This window comes from Marmota monax, unplaced genomic scaffold (assembly GCF_021218885.2).
Source record: "Marmota monax isolate L192 unplaced genomic scaffold, Marmota_monax_Labrador192_F-V1.1 WCK01_AAM20220418_F8-fsc00069, whole genome shotgun sequence".
Lineage (NCBI taxonomy): Eukaryota > Metazoa > Chordata > Mammalia > Rodentia > Sciuridae > Marmota > Marmota monax.
In genome coordinates, this window is record NW_026695243.1 from 5689098 (window position 1) to 5705674 (window position 16577).

Below are 16577 nucleotides of genomic sequence, written 5' to 3' on the forward strand. Positions count from 1 at the left end.
ATTGCCATACTAGTGTCTGTTGTGTTCTGCTGCCTTTCCTATCCTCTACTATCCCCCCTCCCCTCCCCTCCCCTCCCCTCTTCTCTCTCTGCCCCCCTCTACTGGCATTCATTTTCCCCCCTTGTATTATTTTTCCCTTTCCCCTCACTTCCTCTTGTATGTATTTTTGTATAACTCTGAGGGTCTCCTTCCATTTCCATGCAATTTCCCTTCTCTCTCCCTTTCCCTCCCACCTCTCATCCCTGTTTTATGTTAATCTTCTTCTCATGCTCTTCGATGCTACTCTGTTCTTAGTTACTCTCCTTATATCAAAGAAGACATTTGGCATTTGTTTTTTAGGGATTGGCTAGCTTCACTTAGCATAATCTGCTCTAATGCCATCCATTTCCCTGTAAATTCTATGATTTTGTCATTTTTTAATGCAGAGTAATACTCCATTGTGAATAATGCCACATTTTTTTTTATCCATTCATCTACTGAAGGGCATCTAGGTTGGTTCCACAGTCTTGCTATTGTGAATTGTGCTGCTATGAACATCGATGTAGCAGTGTCCCTGTAGCATGCTCTTTTTAGGTCTTTAGGGAATAGACCGAGAAGGGGAATAGCTGGGTCAAATGGTGGCTCCATTCCCAGCTTTCCAAGAAATCTCCATATTGCTTTCCAAATTGGCTGCACCAATTTGCAGTCCCACCAGCAATGTACAAGTGTACCCTTTTCCCCACATCCTCGCCAGCACTTGTTGTTGTTTGACTTCATAATGGCTGCCAATCTAACTGGAGTGAGATGGTATCGTAGGGTGGTTTTGATTTGCATTTCTCTGACTGCTAGAGATGGTGAGCATTTTTTCATGTACTTGTTGATTGATTGTATGTCCTCCTCTGAGAAGTGTCTGTTCAGGTCCTTGGCCCATTTGTTGATTGGGTTGTTTGTTCTCTTATTGTCTAATTTTTTGAGTTCTTTGTATACTCTGGATATTAGGGCTCTATCTGAAGTGTGAGGAGTAAAGATTTGTTCCCAGGATGTAGGCTCTCTATTTACCTCTCTTATTGTTTCTTTTGCTGAGAAAAAACTTTTTAGTTTGAGTAAGTCCCATTTGTTGATTCTAGTTATTAACTTTTGTGCTATGGGTGTCCTATTGAGGAATTTGGAGCCTGACCCCACAGTATGTAGACCGTAGCCAACTTTTTCTTCTATCAGACGGCGTGTCTCCCAACCATGCTTTTATCTCATTTGGCAGAATCCCATCTTTGACAATCTTCATCTTTTATTTGTTATTCTGCTGAACTTGCTAAGTAGGACAGTTATCTCTTAAAACTTCTATTCTTTTTTAGCATCTGTCACAAGAAGGCCAATATTTGACAAGGTCAAACACCTGCCATATCCTAAATATAAACTAACCATTTCCTTACACTGAAGAAGCAGTTATTTCCGGTGTTGATCTTTAGCAGTACCAGGACAGTGGGCTAAGAGGACTCATCAAGACAGAAGAAATAGAAAAGGAAAGAACCTATATCATTATGGCTATTAATCAGCTGATAAAAGTCAAGGCTGAACCAAATTTCTGAAAAGTTAAATCACTTACATACTGAAATCAAACTTTCTAAGCCATTTTGACTACTACTGTTTTAAAAACATTTGATTCTTTCAAAATTTATTGTGATGAAATAAAAGGAAACCTTGTATCAAAGGAAAATTTATTAACCTATAATTCAAAATTTTAAAAACAATTTGACTTTACCTCAACGTCTTTGTCACTGATGAACCAGTTTACATCATCTTCTCCTACAAAACAAATAAAATGTTACTCAACCTTGTCATCTTTAAAGCACTTACAGATACACAATAGATCATTCAATTTGTTAGTACTCAAAGTGGATTCTAGAGGTATAGTGAGAAATGCTAAATACCTTATTAAACTTTTTTTTTTAATCTGTGCTGGGGCTCCAGCCTTGTGCATACTATGCAAGTGCTCCACTACTGAGTTATAGCCCTAGACCTAAATACTTTAAACTCTTAATTTTGCTCCCTAATCAGTTGTGTGGCTCTCAACAAATACTTAATGCCTTTGAGTCTGTGAAATGAGGATAACAGTATTTGCCCTGTCTATTGATAATGTCCTATGAGAATTGAATGAGATGCGAAAATGCTTTGAAAGTCATTAATATAAATATACAAATATAAATTATCAGCGAAGGACCAACAATCCAAATATAAATTATCAGTGAAGGACCAACATCCAACAGAAGATGTAGAAAGAAACCTTATCTGAACTTCCTTATCTGACTCAAACAGAGCTTTACTGAGAAGCAGGTGTCCTTACCCAACCTTCCTGGAGGTGTCCAGTCATGGAGATGATGAGGTAACTGACTATGGACACATTCCAAAAAATTTGGGTAAACAAGTTTCAGCAGAATCTTCCCCACTATAATCCTCTGATCTCCTCAGTGAGTTACTCATTACTCAGTGATCCCACCAGTGTGTGAATAAACCTTGTCTTTTCTCCAGTTAATCTGCCCATTGTCAGTTAATTCCCAGGTCCCAATTTAGACTTAAGTTGGTAGAAATTTTTTCCTCCCAACATTGGCATTAATTGTGTCCACTAGCTATCCATCCTAGGTGACTTTCATTGTAACATTTTAAAAAACTAAACATTATTATGGTTAGGGATTTTGCACTGGACTCAATAATACCCAAAACAGTGAAATAAAGGACCAAAAAAAGGAGGCCAAATATCCAGAAGCCATTGATTATCAACCTAAAAATACAACTGTAAAATATAGAGGGGAAGAAAAAAAAAAATCACTAAATTTTTCTATATCAGCTGTTTTCTTCTTTTTGTACTGTCCTTTTAAAAACCTAGGATGGCTGCCATTCCTCTGGTCCTCCCATGGCAAAGGAGGAAAAGGACCTATGAGTAATGCAGAAGCTAAGGTGTCAACAAAGGACTGAAAGATTTTTCTTTCCCCCAAGGCAAAGTTAAGATTTCCTTCTACCTCCCACCTTACTACTTTCCTCTATCTGAAAAACACAAATCAAGTTTAACTCATTTCTTTGAAAGGAATTTTGAAGAGACATGAAGCAATCTACATTTTCCCAGGCCTACCAGAAGTAAGTGTCTAGAAATATATTTTTAAAATAAAATACTTTTACTAAGAAAATCATAAGGCTGCTTTACAAAAAGACCAATCCACAGGAAAGCAGAGATGCTGTGCTGATGATTATTTTCTTTGTAAAATTTGGAGGCTGCATCCATATACTGAGAGTGGAGAATACATTAAAAAGCAGTAGCTTGTATTCCTTCATCATCACCATCCATACTATTATTCTTTCATTCAAAAGATCCAGGTAAGGAACATGCTTTGCTCTAGCTTTCAAAGCTGCCTTTGGATCTCAGTGTCCTTCATCATTAAAATTAAAATTAAAATGACCATTTGAAATCACTTAATTATGAATGACTTAATACTGTTCTTAAAAAAGAAAGGAATGCAAAGCCAATTAAACGCAAAATAGCAACTATGACTATTCCAGAACTCCCAGTAAATTTACCCATGAACAGAGAATAGTGAAAAAGGGTGTGGGAGAGGGAGATGGATTCGATTTAGATTATTTTAACATTCTTTGAATTCAACAATATTCTAGGTTATTTATACTAATGACTCCTCAAAAAATTATAATGTATTCTTACTGTAGAAAATTTACCACTACAAAATAGACTTCAATTAGAAATAAAAGCAAAGTCATCACCAGGACTTTTAGCCAACTCCCTTCCCCATGTTTCCAAATTTTGTTTGACTCTAATAATGAAACAATGACAGTTGACCAGTTGACCACATCCCTTGCTTTTTCTTTTTTTTAAACTTATCCCACTCATGTCTAAACTCCAAATCCCAATCTAACTTGTCTACGGCTCATCAGAACAATTAGCCAATTCCCACTTTATTAAATTCTGGGCATGGGAACTGATAGAAACCTGGTTTCTAGTCTTAACTCTGCCTCTAATTTGTGGGTGGATGTGGTGATAGGCAGATTATTTACTCTCTCTGGATCTATATAATAATGAATATGAATATGATTAAATTGCATCCATGGTACCTTCCAGCACTAAATTTCTGTGATACTATCTAATTTTCTTTTATTGCTGCAATCAAATGCACTGCTACTTAGTACAATTTGCCTAATGTTCTGGCCCTTTGCAACCAGAATACAGTGCCTTGCCTTAGATACAATTTGCCACAGGGCCTAGGGCCACTCATCTCCCATGTGTCTTCCACCCAATTCATAGAATGTAAAAACAGGCCTGCCTAAAGTAAACAACTAAGATTGCCAAAGGATGCATATTATCAATTCTTAGCTGCTTTATAAAGCCTTGGTCTTGATGATATGTGGAATTGTGACTTTTTCCAGACTTCAGTACACTAATCAGGCAATAGCTGATATATCTTTCTTTGCATTGTATTAACTCAGTTTAGCAAATACCCACTGAAAGATTACAATTAACTAGGTGCTAAAGGGTAAACAAGGATGAATAAAAAGCTTATAGACTAATAGAAGACAAGGCGATAAATGAAAGAAGGAGTAAGAAAGAGAAAACCAAACAAAGGATAAGGTAAATTTAGGATTGATAATATTCAAATTCAAGAGAGAGAGGCAAAAAAGTCACACAAATCTGATCCATAAGAGGAAACTATTGAGGGTTGGGGTTGTGGCTCAGTGATACAGTGCTTTGCTAGCATGTGTGAGGCACTGGGTTAAATTTTCAGCACCACATATAAATAAATAAAAAAAAATAAAGATCCTCAAAAACTAAATAGTAAAAAAAATAAAAGGAAACTATTGATGTATACTTTACATACAATAAAATACAGTGTTTCGTTTTGACAAATGGATACACTCCTGTAACCACTCTAAAAATAAAATCAGTCCAAAATGTTACTTTGTTCATATTTGCAGTTAATCCTCCACTTCAGGCAATCACTAATTTGTTTTCTGTCACAATATATTAATTTTGCCTGTTCTAGGACCCCATGTAAAGGGAATCATACATAATGTACCATTTTGTCTAATTTTTTTCTCTTAACATTTATGAGATTCATCCATGTTGCTGGGCAGTGTAGTTTTGTTCTTTTTGCTTTTTGCAGAGTGGAATTGTGTTGTATGGATATAACATTGTTTAGCTATTCATCTGCTGATAAATATTTAGGTTGTCTCAAGTTTCTGGCAATTATAAACAGAACAGCACAATAAATGCAATAAAAAACTTTTAAAAAATTTACCTAAGCTTTTGATTTCCCTTAGGAAAATATTTAGGAATAGGATTGTTGGGTATCAAAAACATATTCTCCCAAAGGATTTAAAATCAGCATACTACAATGATGCAGCCACATCAATGTTTATAGCAGCTCAATTCACAACAGCTAAACTATGGAACCAACCTAGATGCCCTTCAATATATGAATGGATAAAGAAACTGTGGTACATATACACAATGGAGTATCAGCATTAAGAGAGAATAAAATTATGGCATTTGCAGGTAAATGGATGGAGTTAGAGAATATTATGCTAAGTGAAAGGGGTGGGAGGGCATGGGGAGAATGGAGAAACTTGGATTGGGCAAAGAGAGGGAGAGAAGGCGAGGGGGCAAGTGGATAGGAAAGATGGTAGAATGAGATGAACTCATTACCCCAGGTACATGTATGACTGCACATGTGGCATGACTCTACATCCTCTACAACCAGAGAAATAAAAAGTTGTGTACAATGAATCAAAATGCATTCTGCTATCATGTACTACTAATTAGAACAAATAAATATTTTTAAAAAATTAAAAAAAATCCCCAAAGGATTTTTCTTGATAAGCAGATGTTGATCCATAATGGGGTATGTGTGTGTGTGTGTGGGGGGGGCGGGTAGGTCAGGAATAATGGAGGAACTCTGGACTGGGCAGAAGGGAATGAGAAGAGAGGAGAGGATGTGGGGGTGGCAAGAATGGTGGAATGACAGACATTATTACCCTATATATATGTATGATTGCACAACTGGTGTGACTCTGCATCATGTACAGCTAGAGGAATGAGATGTTGTGCTTCATTTGTGTACCATTTTGACAAAATGCATTCTGCTGTCATGTGAAACTAATTAGAATTTTTAAAAAAGCATATCCTTCCTTTACTTTTGTAAGAAACTGGCAAACTATTTTCACAGTTGTTGTGCCATTTTATATTCTTATCAACAGTGCATGAGGGTTCCAGCAGTTTCATAATCTCATCAATCGCTGGAATTTTAATGTTAATCTTAGAATGGGTGTAAAACAGTAGTGAATTAGGATTTTTTGGGGGGGGTTGGTGAATACTGGGAATTGAACCTAGGGCCTTGTACATGAGAACTCTGAAAATGAACTACAGTCCCAGCCCTTTGCATTTTGAGACAGGGTCTTGATAAATTGCCCAGGCTGGCTTCAAACTTGAGATTTTCCTGCTTCAGCCTCTTGAATAGCTGGGATTACACACTTCTGCCACCACGCCCAGCTTAAATAGTGATTTTAATGGGCATTTCTCTGGAGATTAATCATGCTGACCATCTTTTCATCTATTTATCTGACATTCTTTATCTTCTTTCAAAAACCATCTGTTCAAAATTGCTGACCATTTAAAAAATTGTTTCCCCTTTTTATTGATAGTTTTCTTACTAACTTACAGAAGTTCTTCATAAATTCTGGATACAAGTCTTTTATCAGACAAGTTATTCACAAATATTTTCTCTCAGTTATGACCTGCTTTTTAATTTAAGAGCAAAAGTTTAGAATTTTAAACCTGGCACAGTGGCTCATGATTGTAATCCCAGTGACTTAAGAGGTTGAGGCAGGTGGATCACAAATACAAGGCCAGCCTGGGCAACTTAGTGAGACCCTATCTAAAAAGGAAAAATAAAAAGGGATGGGGATGTAGCTTAGGAGTAGCACAATTCTACTGCAAGAAGAAAAAAAAAAAAAAAGTTAAGTTTTACATTTTAAGAAAGTTAAATTTGACAATTTTTCCTTTCATAGTTTGTTTTCTGTGCTTAAGGTAATCTCTGTGGCCAAGGTTACAAACATTTTCTGTTTTCTTCTAGAAATTCTTTAGTTTTAGAACTTTATCCAACAAGCTATGGATATCCAGTTGTTCTGGCATCATTTGTTAAATGAAAAGATTATCTGTTCTTCAGTGAACTACTTTAGTAACTGTGCTAAAAATCAATTGCTTGTCATTTTCTGAAAGTTCCATTACGCTATATGTCTATTGTTATATATATTATCATCTTGATTACTAAAAGTATTGAAATCATATAATATAGGCTTTCAACTTTTTATTTGTTCTTTTTCAAGATTATTTTGGCTATCTAGGTTCCTTAATTTTCTGTATAAATGTTAGAATAAACATGTCAATTTCTCTTAAAAAGTTTCATCTGTATTATGTTGAATCTGTGGATCAGGTGGAAAATTTTTAACAATACTGAGACTCCCCATACACAAACATGATATAGTATAGTTCTTTCTTTATTTTGGTCTTCTTTAATTTTTCATGACAATGGCTTTTTCAATTTTTGGCCATACATTTATAATAATACAATTGCTTTTTATTAACTCACCTTGTATCATGCAAATTTGCTAAATTCACTTAGTTTAAGAAAAAATTTTTTGTATGCTCCTGCCAATTTTCTATGTACATTTTTTTCTTTAAATATTTATTTTTTAGTCGTAGTTGGACACAATACCTTTATTTTATTTATTTTTATTTATGTGGTGCTGAGGATTGAACCCAGGGCCTCACATGTGCAAGTGCTCTACCACTGAGCCACAACCCCAACCCTATATACATTTTCATATTACCTGTAAACAGTTTTACTTCCTTTTTTCCAATTATATGCCTTTTGTTTCTTTTTCTTATCTTATTGCATTATGTAGGACTGCTACTATAATACTGCACTGAATGTAAGTGGTGACAACTGATAGTCTTTGCTTGATTCCCTACTTTAGAGAAAAAGAATATATCCAGTTCTTCACAACTGAGTAAAAACTGGGTTTGCTATGAACTTTTCATAGCAAGTTAAAGAAACTTCTATCTTTATCTGCTGAATTTTTAATATGAGTGTTGTTGAAATTATTAGATGCCTTTTCTCTATCAATTGAGATGGTTCCAAGGTTTTTCCTCTTGCATTGTTAATATGGTAAATAAAAGTGATTCATTTTCAAATGTTAAACCAACTCTATATTCTGGGATTAATCTTACACTTGGCTAAAACGTAGTATCCTTTTAAAAATATTTCAGAGTTAAGTTTGTTAATATTTTATTAAGAATTTTGTACTTGTGTTCATGAGGGATATTGACTTATTCTCTTACAATGTCTTTGCATTTTTTTAACCTCTTAATTTTTATTGCTTTTCATTTGTTCTTTTTAGATACACATGACTGTAGAGTATATTTTGACATATAATACATACATGGAATATATCTTATTCTAGTTAGGATCACATTCTTGTGGTTGTACACAATGCAGAGATTCACTGTGGTGTATTCATATATGAACACTCCAGGAAAGTTTTGTCTGATTCATTCCACTGTCTTTCCTATTCCTTTCCTCCTTCCCTTCCCTTCATTTGCCTCTGTCTAATCCACATTGCATGATTTTGATATTGGGATAAAACTTGCCTCCTAAGAGTTGAGAAATAGGAAACTTTTGTATAGAACTGGTTGTTTCTTAAATATGTCATAGAATTTATCAGTGAAATCATGTAGGCTAGAGCTGGTAGGCCAGGAATTTTACTTCCAGTAGTATTTTTTTTTTTTTAAAGAGAGAGTGTGAGAGAGAGAGGGAGGGAGGGAGGGGGGGAGAGAGAGAGAGAGAGAGAGAGAGAGAGAGAGAGAGAGAGAGAGAGAAAATTTTAATATTTATTTTTTAGTTTTTTTTTTTTTGGTGGACACAACATCTTTGTTTGTATGTGGTGCTGAGGATGGAACCCGGGCCACACGAATGCCAGGCGAGCGCGCTACCGCTTGAGCCACATCCCCAGCCCAACTTCCAGTAGTTTTTAAAACAATAATTCCATCTCTTTAGTAGCTATGGATCCATTCAAATTTTCTATTTATTTTTGGGCCAGTTTTGATAACTTGTGGCTTTTAAAGAATTTAGTTCCTTTTTGTTAATAACAAGTGACTTAAAGTCCTCTTCAACTAATTTCATCTGTCATTTCTTGGTTTATTTCATTTGATCTCTCTTTCTCCTTGTTATGAATCATGTTTTCCTGCTTCTTTAAATATCTAATAATTTTCTGGGGGATGTTTCTTACTTTATAACTGCTTGGCTTTGTTTAAATAAAGCAGTCAAGCAACTTCCACATCAGCTGGACCTTTTAAAAAATCATTTGTTTTTTAGTTGTAGGTTGACACAAAACCTTTATTTTTCTTATGTGGTGCTGAGGATTGAACCCAGTGCCTCACGCATGCTTGGCAAGTGCTCTACCTCTGAGCTACAGCCCCAGCCCTCAACTGGACCTTTTAAAAAGACTTTGTTTAAGAGTATATCCAAAGTAGCCTTTGCTTTAGGGCTAAGTTAGTCCTACTACTAAGATATGGTCTCTGCTAAATGCCTTGGGTGTTCAGTACTGTCCCTCCACTCTGGCTTAGAAGAACTTGTGTATGTTCTAGGAACTGGATATTTATACTTAGGTTTTTGCCCAGGTCTGGTGGAGTTTTGCTCCACGTATGCACAGATAAGCATTCAGTACCCTTAGCATTCAAAGTTATCCATATATGGATATCTGGAGTGATTTCTTTAGCAGTCCCCTCTTCTTCCTGTATTCTGCTCTACAAATTACAGCTTCTCCATTCACTCAGAACTTTGTTTTCTCATTTCAGTGAGATTGCCATGCTCTATTTGGGTTCCCTCTCTTGGCACCATAGTCCAGAAACTGGCCAGGCAGAAAGCTGGGTTTATTGTAGGATTCCTCTCATAAATCCTGGTCCTGTACTGCCTGTCATCCAATATCTGAAAAATTTCTAACTGATCTGTATTTAAGCTCAATGAGTAATTTTTTTTTCATTTCAAATATTGCATATTTCAGCTCTTAAAGTTTCATTTGGCTTAATTTTTAAACATCTTCCATTTCTCTTATTATATTCATCTTTCCTTTTAAATCTGTCTATATTTATACTAGCTGTTTTAAAGTCCTTATTTGCTAATTCAACATATCCTGTCAGAAAGGGAAGTCGAGCTCTAGTTAACCCAATATGGCTGAAAGCAGATGTTTTAGAGAGTATTTTAAAAGTGAAGATGAAGAAAGACATTAGAGAGAGGGGGAGAGAAGAGGGAAGAAAAAAAAAAAGGAAAGGTGTAAGCAACATAATGAACAAAGCAATATAATTCAGCAAATAATACAGTTTGGTTGGAATATTATTATTTATAAGAAGCTTATTGCCAAAAACACACATGAGGAATTCATTAATATTAAATCTGTTCTCTGAACTAAGAAACCTTCCATGTCCTTTTTAAAAGTCCTAACTCCCTACTGTGTGAGATCTCCACAGTACAGGAATAGTGTAGCAGGACTCTTCCTAGCAGAGTAGTAATGTTGAAGGCAGAGATGCCAGAAGAGTACTGCTCTGTTAATACTATGCAATGTTCAGGACATTTCACCTCTTCTTAAATAATTTTAAAACCCCAAACAGAGTGAACCCATAACCTTATAGTCTGTTTTATATATTTTCCCCTCTATTTGTGGGGCTACTATGTTGTTTTTATCATACACATTTCCCTACATTCGATTACTACATGATAGTTATGATAAACTATAAACTAGTTATGATAAACATCTTTCAAATTTACATGGTGATTTTGAGCCTATAAAGTGCTTTAAGTATATATTTTATTCTCAGAACATACTTATGTGCTATGGTTACACAAATATTCATTGTTCTATGTGTGTGCTTTCCAAAACTGAGCAAAAAAAAAAAAAAAAAAAAAAAGGCAATTTGTGCTTTCTGTGAAACACAGTACTAATCTAGTTATTTACCAGTATTTTTGCATTCAATTTTCAAAAGTTCTTAGTCTGCCTACATTTTGGAATGTTAGAATATTTGAAGATCATGCCTCTGCTGAAAGAGCAGTTACAGATAATTATAGAGCTGGTAATCATTACTTCTTGGACAATGTGACAGACAGTAGGAGCTAGTAAACTGTATTTTTAAAGAACTATCAAATTTATTCATCTAGGCCTACTCATCACAGGTAATTCGAATTCATAATCATTAAAACAGAACTGTTTTCTTCTCATTCTTTGAATCTTAAAAAATGTGAAAACAAAAACATTCTAGTTCTCCTCCTTGTATCCTCTACCTCAGTGACTTGCACCAGAGTCTGTTTTCCACATAAGAAACCTCATGTCTTCCCTCTCACCTTCCATACAATTACTCACCAAATCCTATAAATTCTCTATCCAGCCTTGTTAATGCCATTACTTTAGCCCAGGGCCACTTAATTGCTCACATAGAGTATTAAAATAACTCTATCTCTGTTATCATAAACTGCTTACCATTCTACTGTTATTCAATGTATAATGTGAACATATTCCAATTTCTCTCTGGTAGAAGTATTTTCTCCCTCCGTCTTTGTCTAAAAGCATTTCACCTGTATCTTCTAGGCCACCGAGCACTTACAAACCTTGTATTTAAGGGCTATATCAAATATTTTATTTCCCTCTCTATGCCAAATCTCTCTTTAGAGGGGGACTACATCTCTTTATCTAATTATCATCACAATATATTGCATACCTTGAAATTAAAAAGAAAAGCAACAACAAAAAAGAAAAACATTGATATGTAAACTTGAGTGAATAAGTACTTTTCTGAATTGGCACTTAAGCCAACAGATAATTTAATGAACTATCATCATACAAACATTCAGTAAGACAGTTTTCCACACCTAGGGAAAAAACAGAATTTTTTAGTAAGCAACTCTAAGAAATAAAAAGGAACCTTTAAAAAAAATCACCATTATTGAATAACAACACTGGCAGACACAGAACTACATAAAATGTAAGATAATTGCACATTTATAGATACTCATGCCAGTACCTAACCAGTGTTTACGGATTAAAGATCACAAACACAAAGCTGCCAGATATTTATGTCACATCCTTTCCTGAGCCTACTCTACTTTAGCCGATTTCCCTCTGGGATCTTCTCACTTCTAATAAGCAACTGAACCAGTCACAAATGAAGTTACTATTCCCAACTTCATCAGCAGCATCTGTTATTTCAACGGAAACTTTTGAAATATACACAATGCCACATTCAAATCCCTTGAGGGTTAAGCCACTTCATTCACTTGCATTTTTCTCAAACTGCTCTTTTTAGTTCTGTCTCGGTTTTATTATATTTATATTTTTCATTACAATATTGGGCACAGAACTATTTTAGTCATTAAAATTTTGTGCTGTATTACTGGCAATAGTTTAAATAAAACAAATTTTAATAGAAGAATTTGCAAGGCAGCAAAATGTTCATCTTATTTTCAATCGTATTAAATTTATCAGAAACAACTTATATTTTAAAAATATGTGTAAAACATAAAATGGGGATTTGGCTTTTCTTTTTTTAGAAGTAGAGGAGGAAGAAAAAAGAGGAAATAAATACAGGTGCTTATTGGCACAAGGTTATAAAGAGCTCCTGCAAAGTTATCAGTCATATAAAGGGCTTTGTCTGTCCCCAGAGAGAGAGAGAGACAGAGAGACACAGACAATTATCTCTCATCCTCCATTCCCTATACCCCAAGGGTTCCATCAATGAATCACATGGTTAAGAAGTCCTTATTTGGAAATTTTAAAAGACTGTTGTATCATACTAAGTAACAAGAACAAAAAGGGGGAAATTATCAACAGAAACCACCAATACAGTGGGATTGTGGGAGTTGTTTTTTCTTGTTTTAAAGATATCTACTATGGTTATCTGTTTCTGAACTCAGCCCCACCAAAGGCAAAAAAGGAAAATATACCCATCTGAAATAATTGTAAAATGACAAACACAAACAAAACACATTTAAATCTAATCAAAAGGCTACTTTAAAAAGGTTTCTAGAGAAGATTTAAAAGGTATATAAAATTTGCTATCTACTGGCTGATAGCTAGCAATCTGACATATAGTCTTTAAATCATCCTTCTATTTCTTTTAATATTTCCTTGTCTCCTTCCTACACCTTTTTCTTTTTCCTCTAAAGTCTGATTCTGTGCTTACTCTCTCCTTGATGAAACATGTCACTCTAAAACAATTTGCTTTTACTGTCATTTTTTGGTAGGATTTGCTTCAAATCTCTCTCCAGATCTTAAATCAACTATGGCCAGGCTCACATTTACAACTGCTTATGGGACACACTGCAAATATTTATATTAGTTATTACAAGTATAACATATCCAAAGCAAAATTCATCTTTATAGCTCACTTGAATAGGCTCAAATACCTTTCCTCTGTTGTTATTAACAGTTCAAAGATATATCACACCTGCTATTCAAACAGCCCAGGTCTAACAATTCTACTGTGTGTTCCTTCAACATGTCTTTCCAGGCCAATATTTAGGTGTCCTTTTAGTCATCAGAGTCCATTTATTGCCTCAGGCCTGCGATTGCTGTAGTGTCCCTGCACTTTCAACTTCATTTGATGCATACCAGATAAGTTTCATTATTATCAAAGTAATACATGCATTAAAAATACATGCATTAAAAAAACTCTAGTAATGCTAAAATACTATATAAGAAAAAAATTGGCAGTTCTTCCCCATTCCAACTTGCATTCCCCAAAGTCAACTATTTCCAACGCTTCAGCTATTTCTTTTGGATACTGCATACTTCTATATAAATGTCCATTTTGCTATTCATGGATTTATCTACTTTTAACACAGACATCAAAATTCTTATTAAGTTTAAGAGGATTTAGTTCTCTTATAACACTCTATATGAATTTTTCTCCCTTCATCCTTTATTCTCAGGTTAAATTAATATGCAATTTATATTATGCCTATATAGCAGAACACTGTTTTCCTTTTTAAAAATTCTTTTAGTAGTAGACACAATATCTTTATTTTATATATTTACTTTTATGTGGTGCTGAGGATCGAACCCAGTGCCTCATGTGCACAAGGCAAGCGCTCTACCACTGAGCTACCACTGTTTCCCTTCTTATACAACTTTTTGATTTTTCTGAAATAATTGCTTTATTTACTTGGTCTGAAAGATCTACTTATTATCAAGCCAGCCATTAACACTTCATCTTTCTAAAAGGTGAAGTTTTACTCACATCACCAGTTGTATTACACTAGGAAAACCAGTTATCACCATTATTAGCTGGGTTCAATGGGCTCTTTTAATAATTTAAGCCATTTCACAAATAATTTATAGGAGACTAAAGTGATAGTGAAATTAGAAATTTAAACATAGCAAATGTGAAATTTTAATTATATGTTCTTATTTTTGAAATTAAATATACCTAAAACAGGCATCATCCTGGAATACAACTGATTAATCATCAATTATCTTACTTGAATTGGGGACACATAAATTTTGCAAATATTTGTATCAGATTTCAAATGTATCTCTTTTTTGCTCTATCACTGTAGAACATTTTTACTTTTAAATTTAAATAGATCAATCAAAATGATCAGAAAAATTTTAACTTCTGCATTATCTGTTTCCTTCTAATCAGCCCAGTACATATCACTGTCTTCAGCATTTATCCACTTGATATAAACCACATCAGGTACATTTTCAGACATAAATATCATAAAGCATGAAATAACACAGCTACATATCTTTTATTAAAGCGGGTTATTCTTGTAATTATTGTGTGATGGAAGAACTTTGTTTTGAATGACTTGACTAGGTGAGGATACCTTGTTTCCTTTTTCTACTCAGAACTATTGTTCATTCGTCAGTTCTCAATTTTGAGGCAACTCACCTACCATATCCTCTGAAAAATCAACAGTCTGAGAATTACTTAAAAGGTCACGTTCACGAGTCCATTAGGGTCTAGGTACCTGTCTTTTTCCACCCATGTTCTGATTAATCTAATAATTTGAAAGTATCTTTTGTTAGTTTTGTTTGCCATTTTAATTCTCAACGAAGATAGAGTCTCCAGACTTCTTTATACAGCCATGAAAAATAATGCAGTATTTCAGGCAACACAGAAAATTGAAGGATGATTATAACAGTGATGCCTCTTTTTATTCCTTCATCAGCTTCTAGGCAATTTGATCAATTTTCTGTGGACTCCATCATTTTTCTTATTAGTAGTTTTTTTTTTTTGAGCACACTTGGGAATAATGAATAAGTAATGATGAAATTATTCTTAGGATGATGAAACAGTAAAATGTTCAAGATATGGCAAAAATAGGGCTGGGGTTGTGACTCAGTGGTAGAGTACTTGCCTAGCATGTGTGAGGCACTGGGTTAGATTCTCAGCAGCACATGTAAATAAATGAATAAAATAAAGGTCCATTAACATCTAAAAATACATGTGAAAATGAAAAAAAAAGATATGGCAAAAATAAAACACTAGGATCTTATGATGTACCTCAGATATATAAAAGGGCTCAATGGACCCATATAGTTAATTCTGAGATATTGGATTTTATTCTATTAGGAAAAGTAATTTTTCCTCTGTTCTTTGAGGATCTCTAAGAAAAAAATAAAAGTAATATAGTATCAATTCTTACAAACAGAAATACTCAAAAAAAGAAAAGAAAAAAAAAACCTTAAAATTAAGTGCAATGAACCTGAAGGTATACTAATAAATTAAACATCAAGATTATTTCTAATTCTTACCATTCATTTATTCACTCAACATGCATTTACTGAGCTATTACCACATTCTAGGCACTATTCTAGATGCCTGTGATACACCAAGGAACAAAATAAAGACTGCTGCTCTTACAGAATAGGGGTGATAAACCATCAAGATCAAATGTAATAAGTAAATGAGATATGATAAGGATTATAAGTGCTATAGAAAAAAGAAAGGTAGAATAGGGTAATGGAAATTGAGCATGTTTAGTATGTGTTATAATTTTACATAGGGTATAGAGCATACTTCATTGACATTTAAGCAAAAACTTAAAAGGAGATGAGTGAATTGATTATGCGTTTTTGGATAAGAATATTCTAGAGAGAATATTCAAAGCAAAGTACTTAAGGCAGGAATATTCCTGAGTGTTTAAGGATCAGCAGAATGGACAGTATGGCTAGAATAGAGTGATTTGGGGAGAGGCAAAGTCAAAGATGTACAAGGGTATCCATTTATGAAGTGCCTTGTAGCACATTATAAAGATTTTGTCTTTTTCTGTTAGTGACATGGGATATCATTAGACCATTATAAGCAGAGGAATGAAATGATCTGACTACAATGTGAAGAATCATTCTGCTGAGAATAAAAACTGGTTGGCAAGGGCAAATATGTAAGCAGGGAGACCCGTTAGGAGGCTATGATAGCAATTCAGTCAACAAATACTAATATCTCTGATCAGGGTGGAACACTGGATGTGTCAAGAAATGAAGGCATTTCT

General features: G+C 34.4%; 1 protein-coding gene across 7 annotated transcripts in view; it reads right to left on the bottom strand.

The window, feature by feature from the left end:
- Window positions 1-16577, bottom strand: part of Zcchc7 (zinc finger CCHC-type containing 7) — a 225996-nt gene that overhangs the window by 50840 nt on the left and 158579 nt on the right. For all 7 annotated transcript variants that reach the window (XM_046457199.2, XM_046457194.2, XM_046457195.2 and 4 more), the window contains one exon: window positions 1739-1782. In XM_046457199.2, the coding sequence (XP_046313155.1) occupies window positions 1739-1782 (44 nt within the window). The remainder of the gene's footprint in view (window positions 1-1738; window positions 1783-16577) is intronic.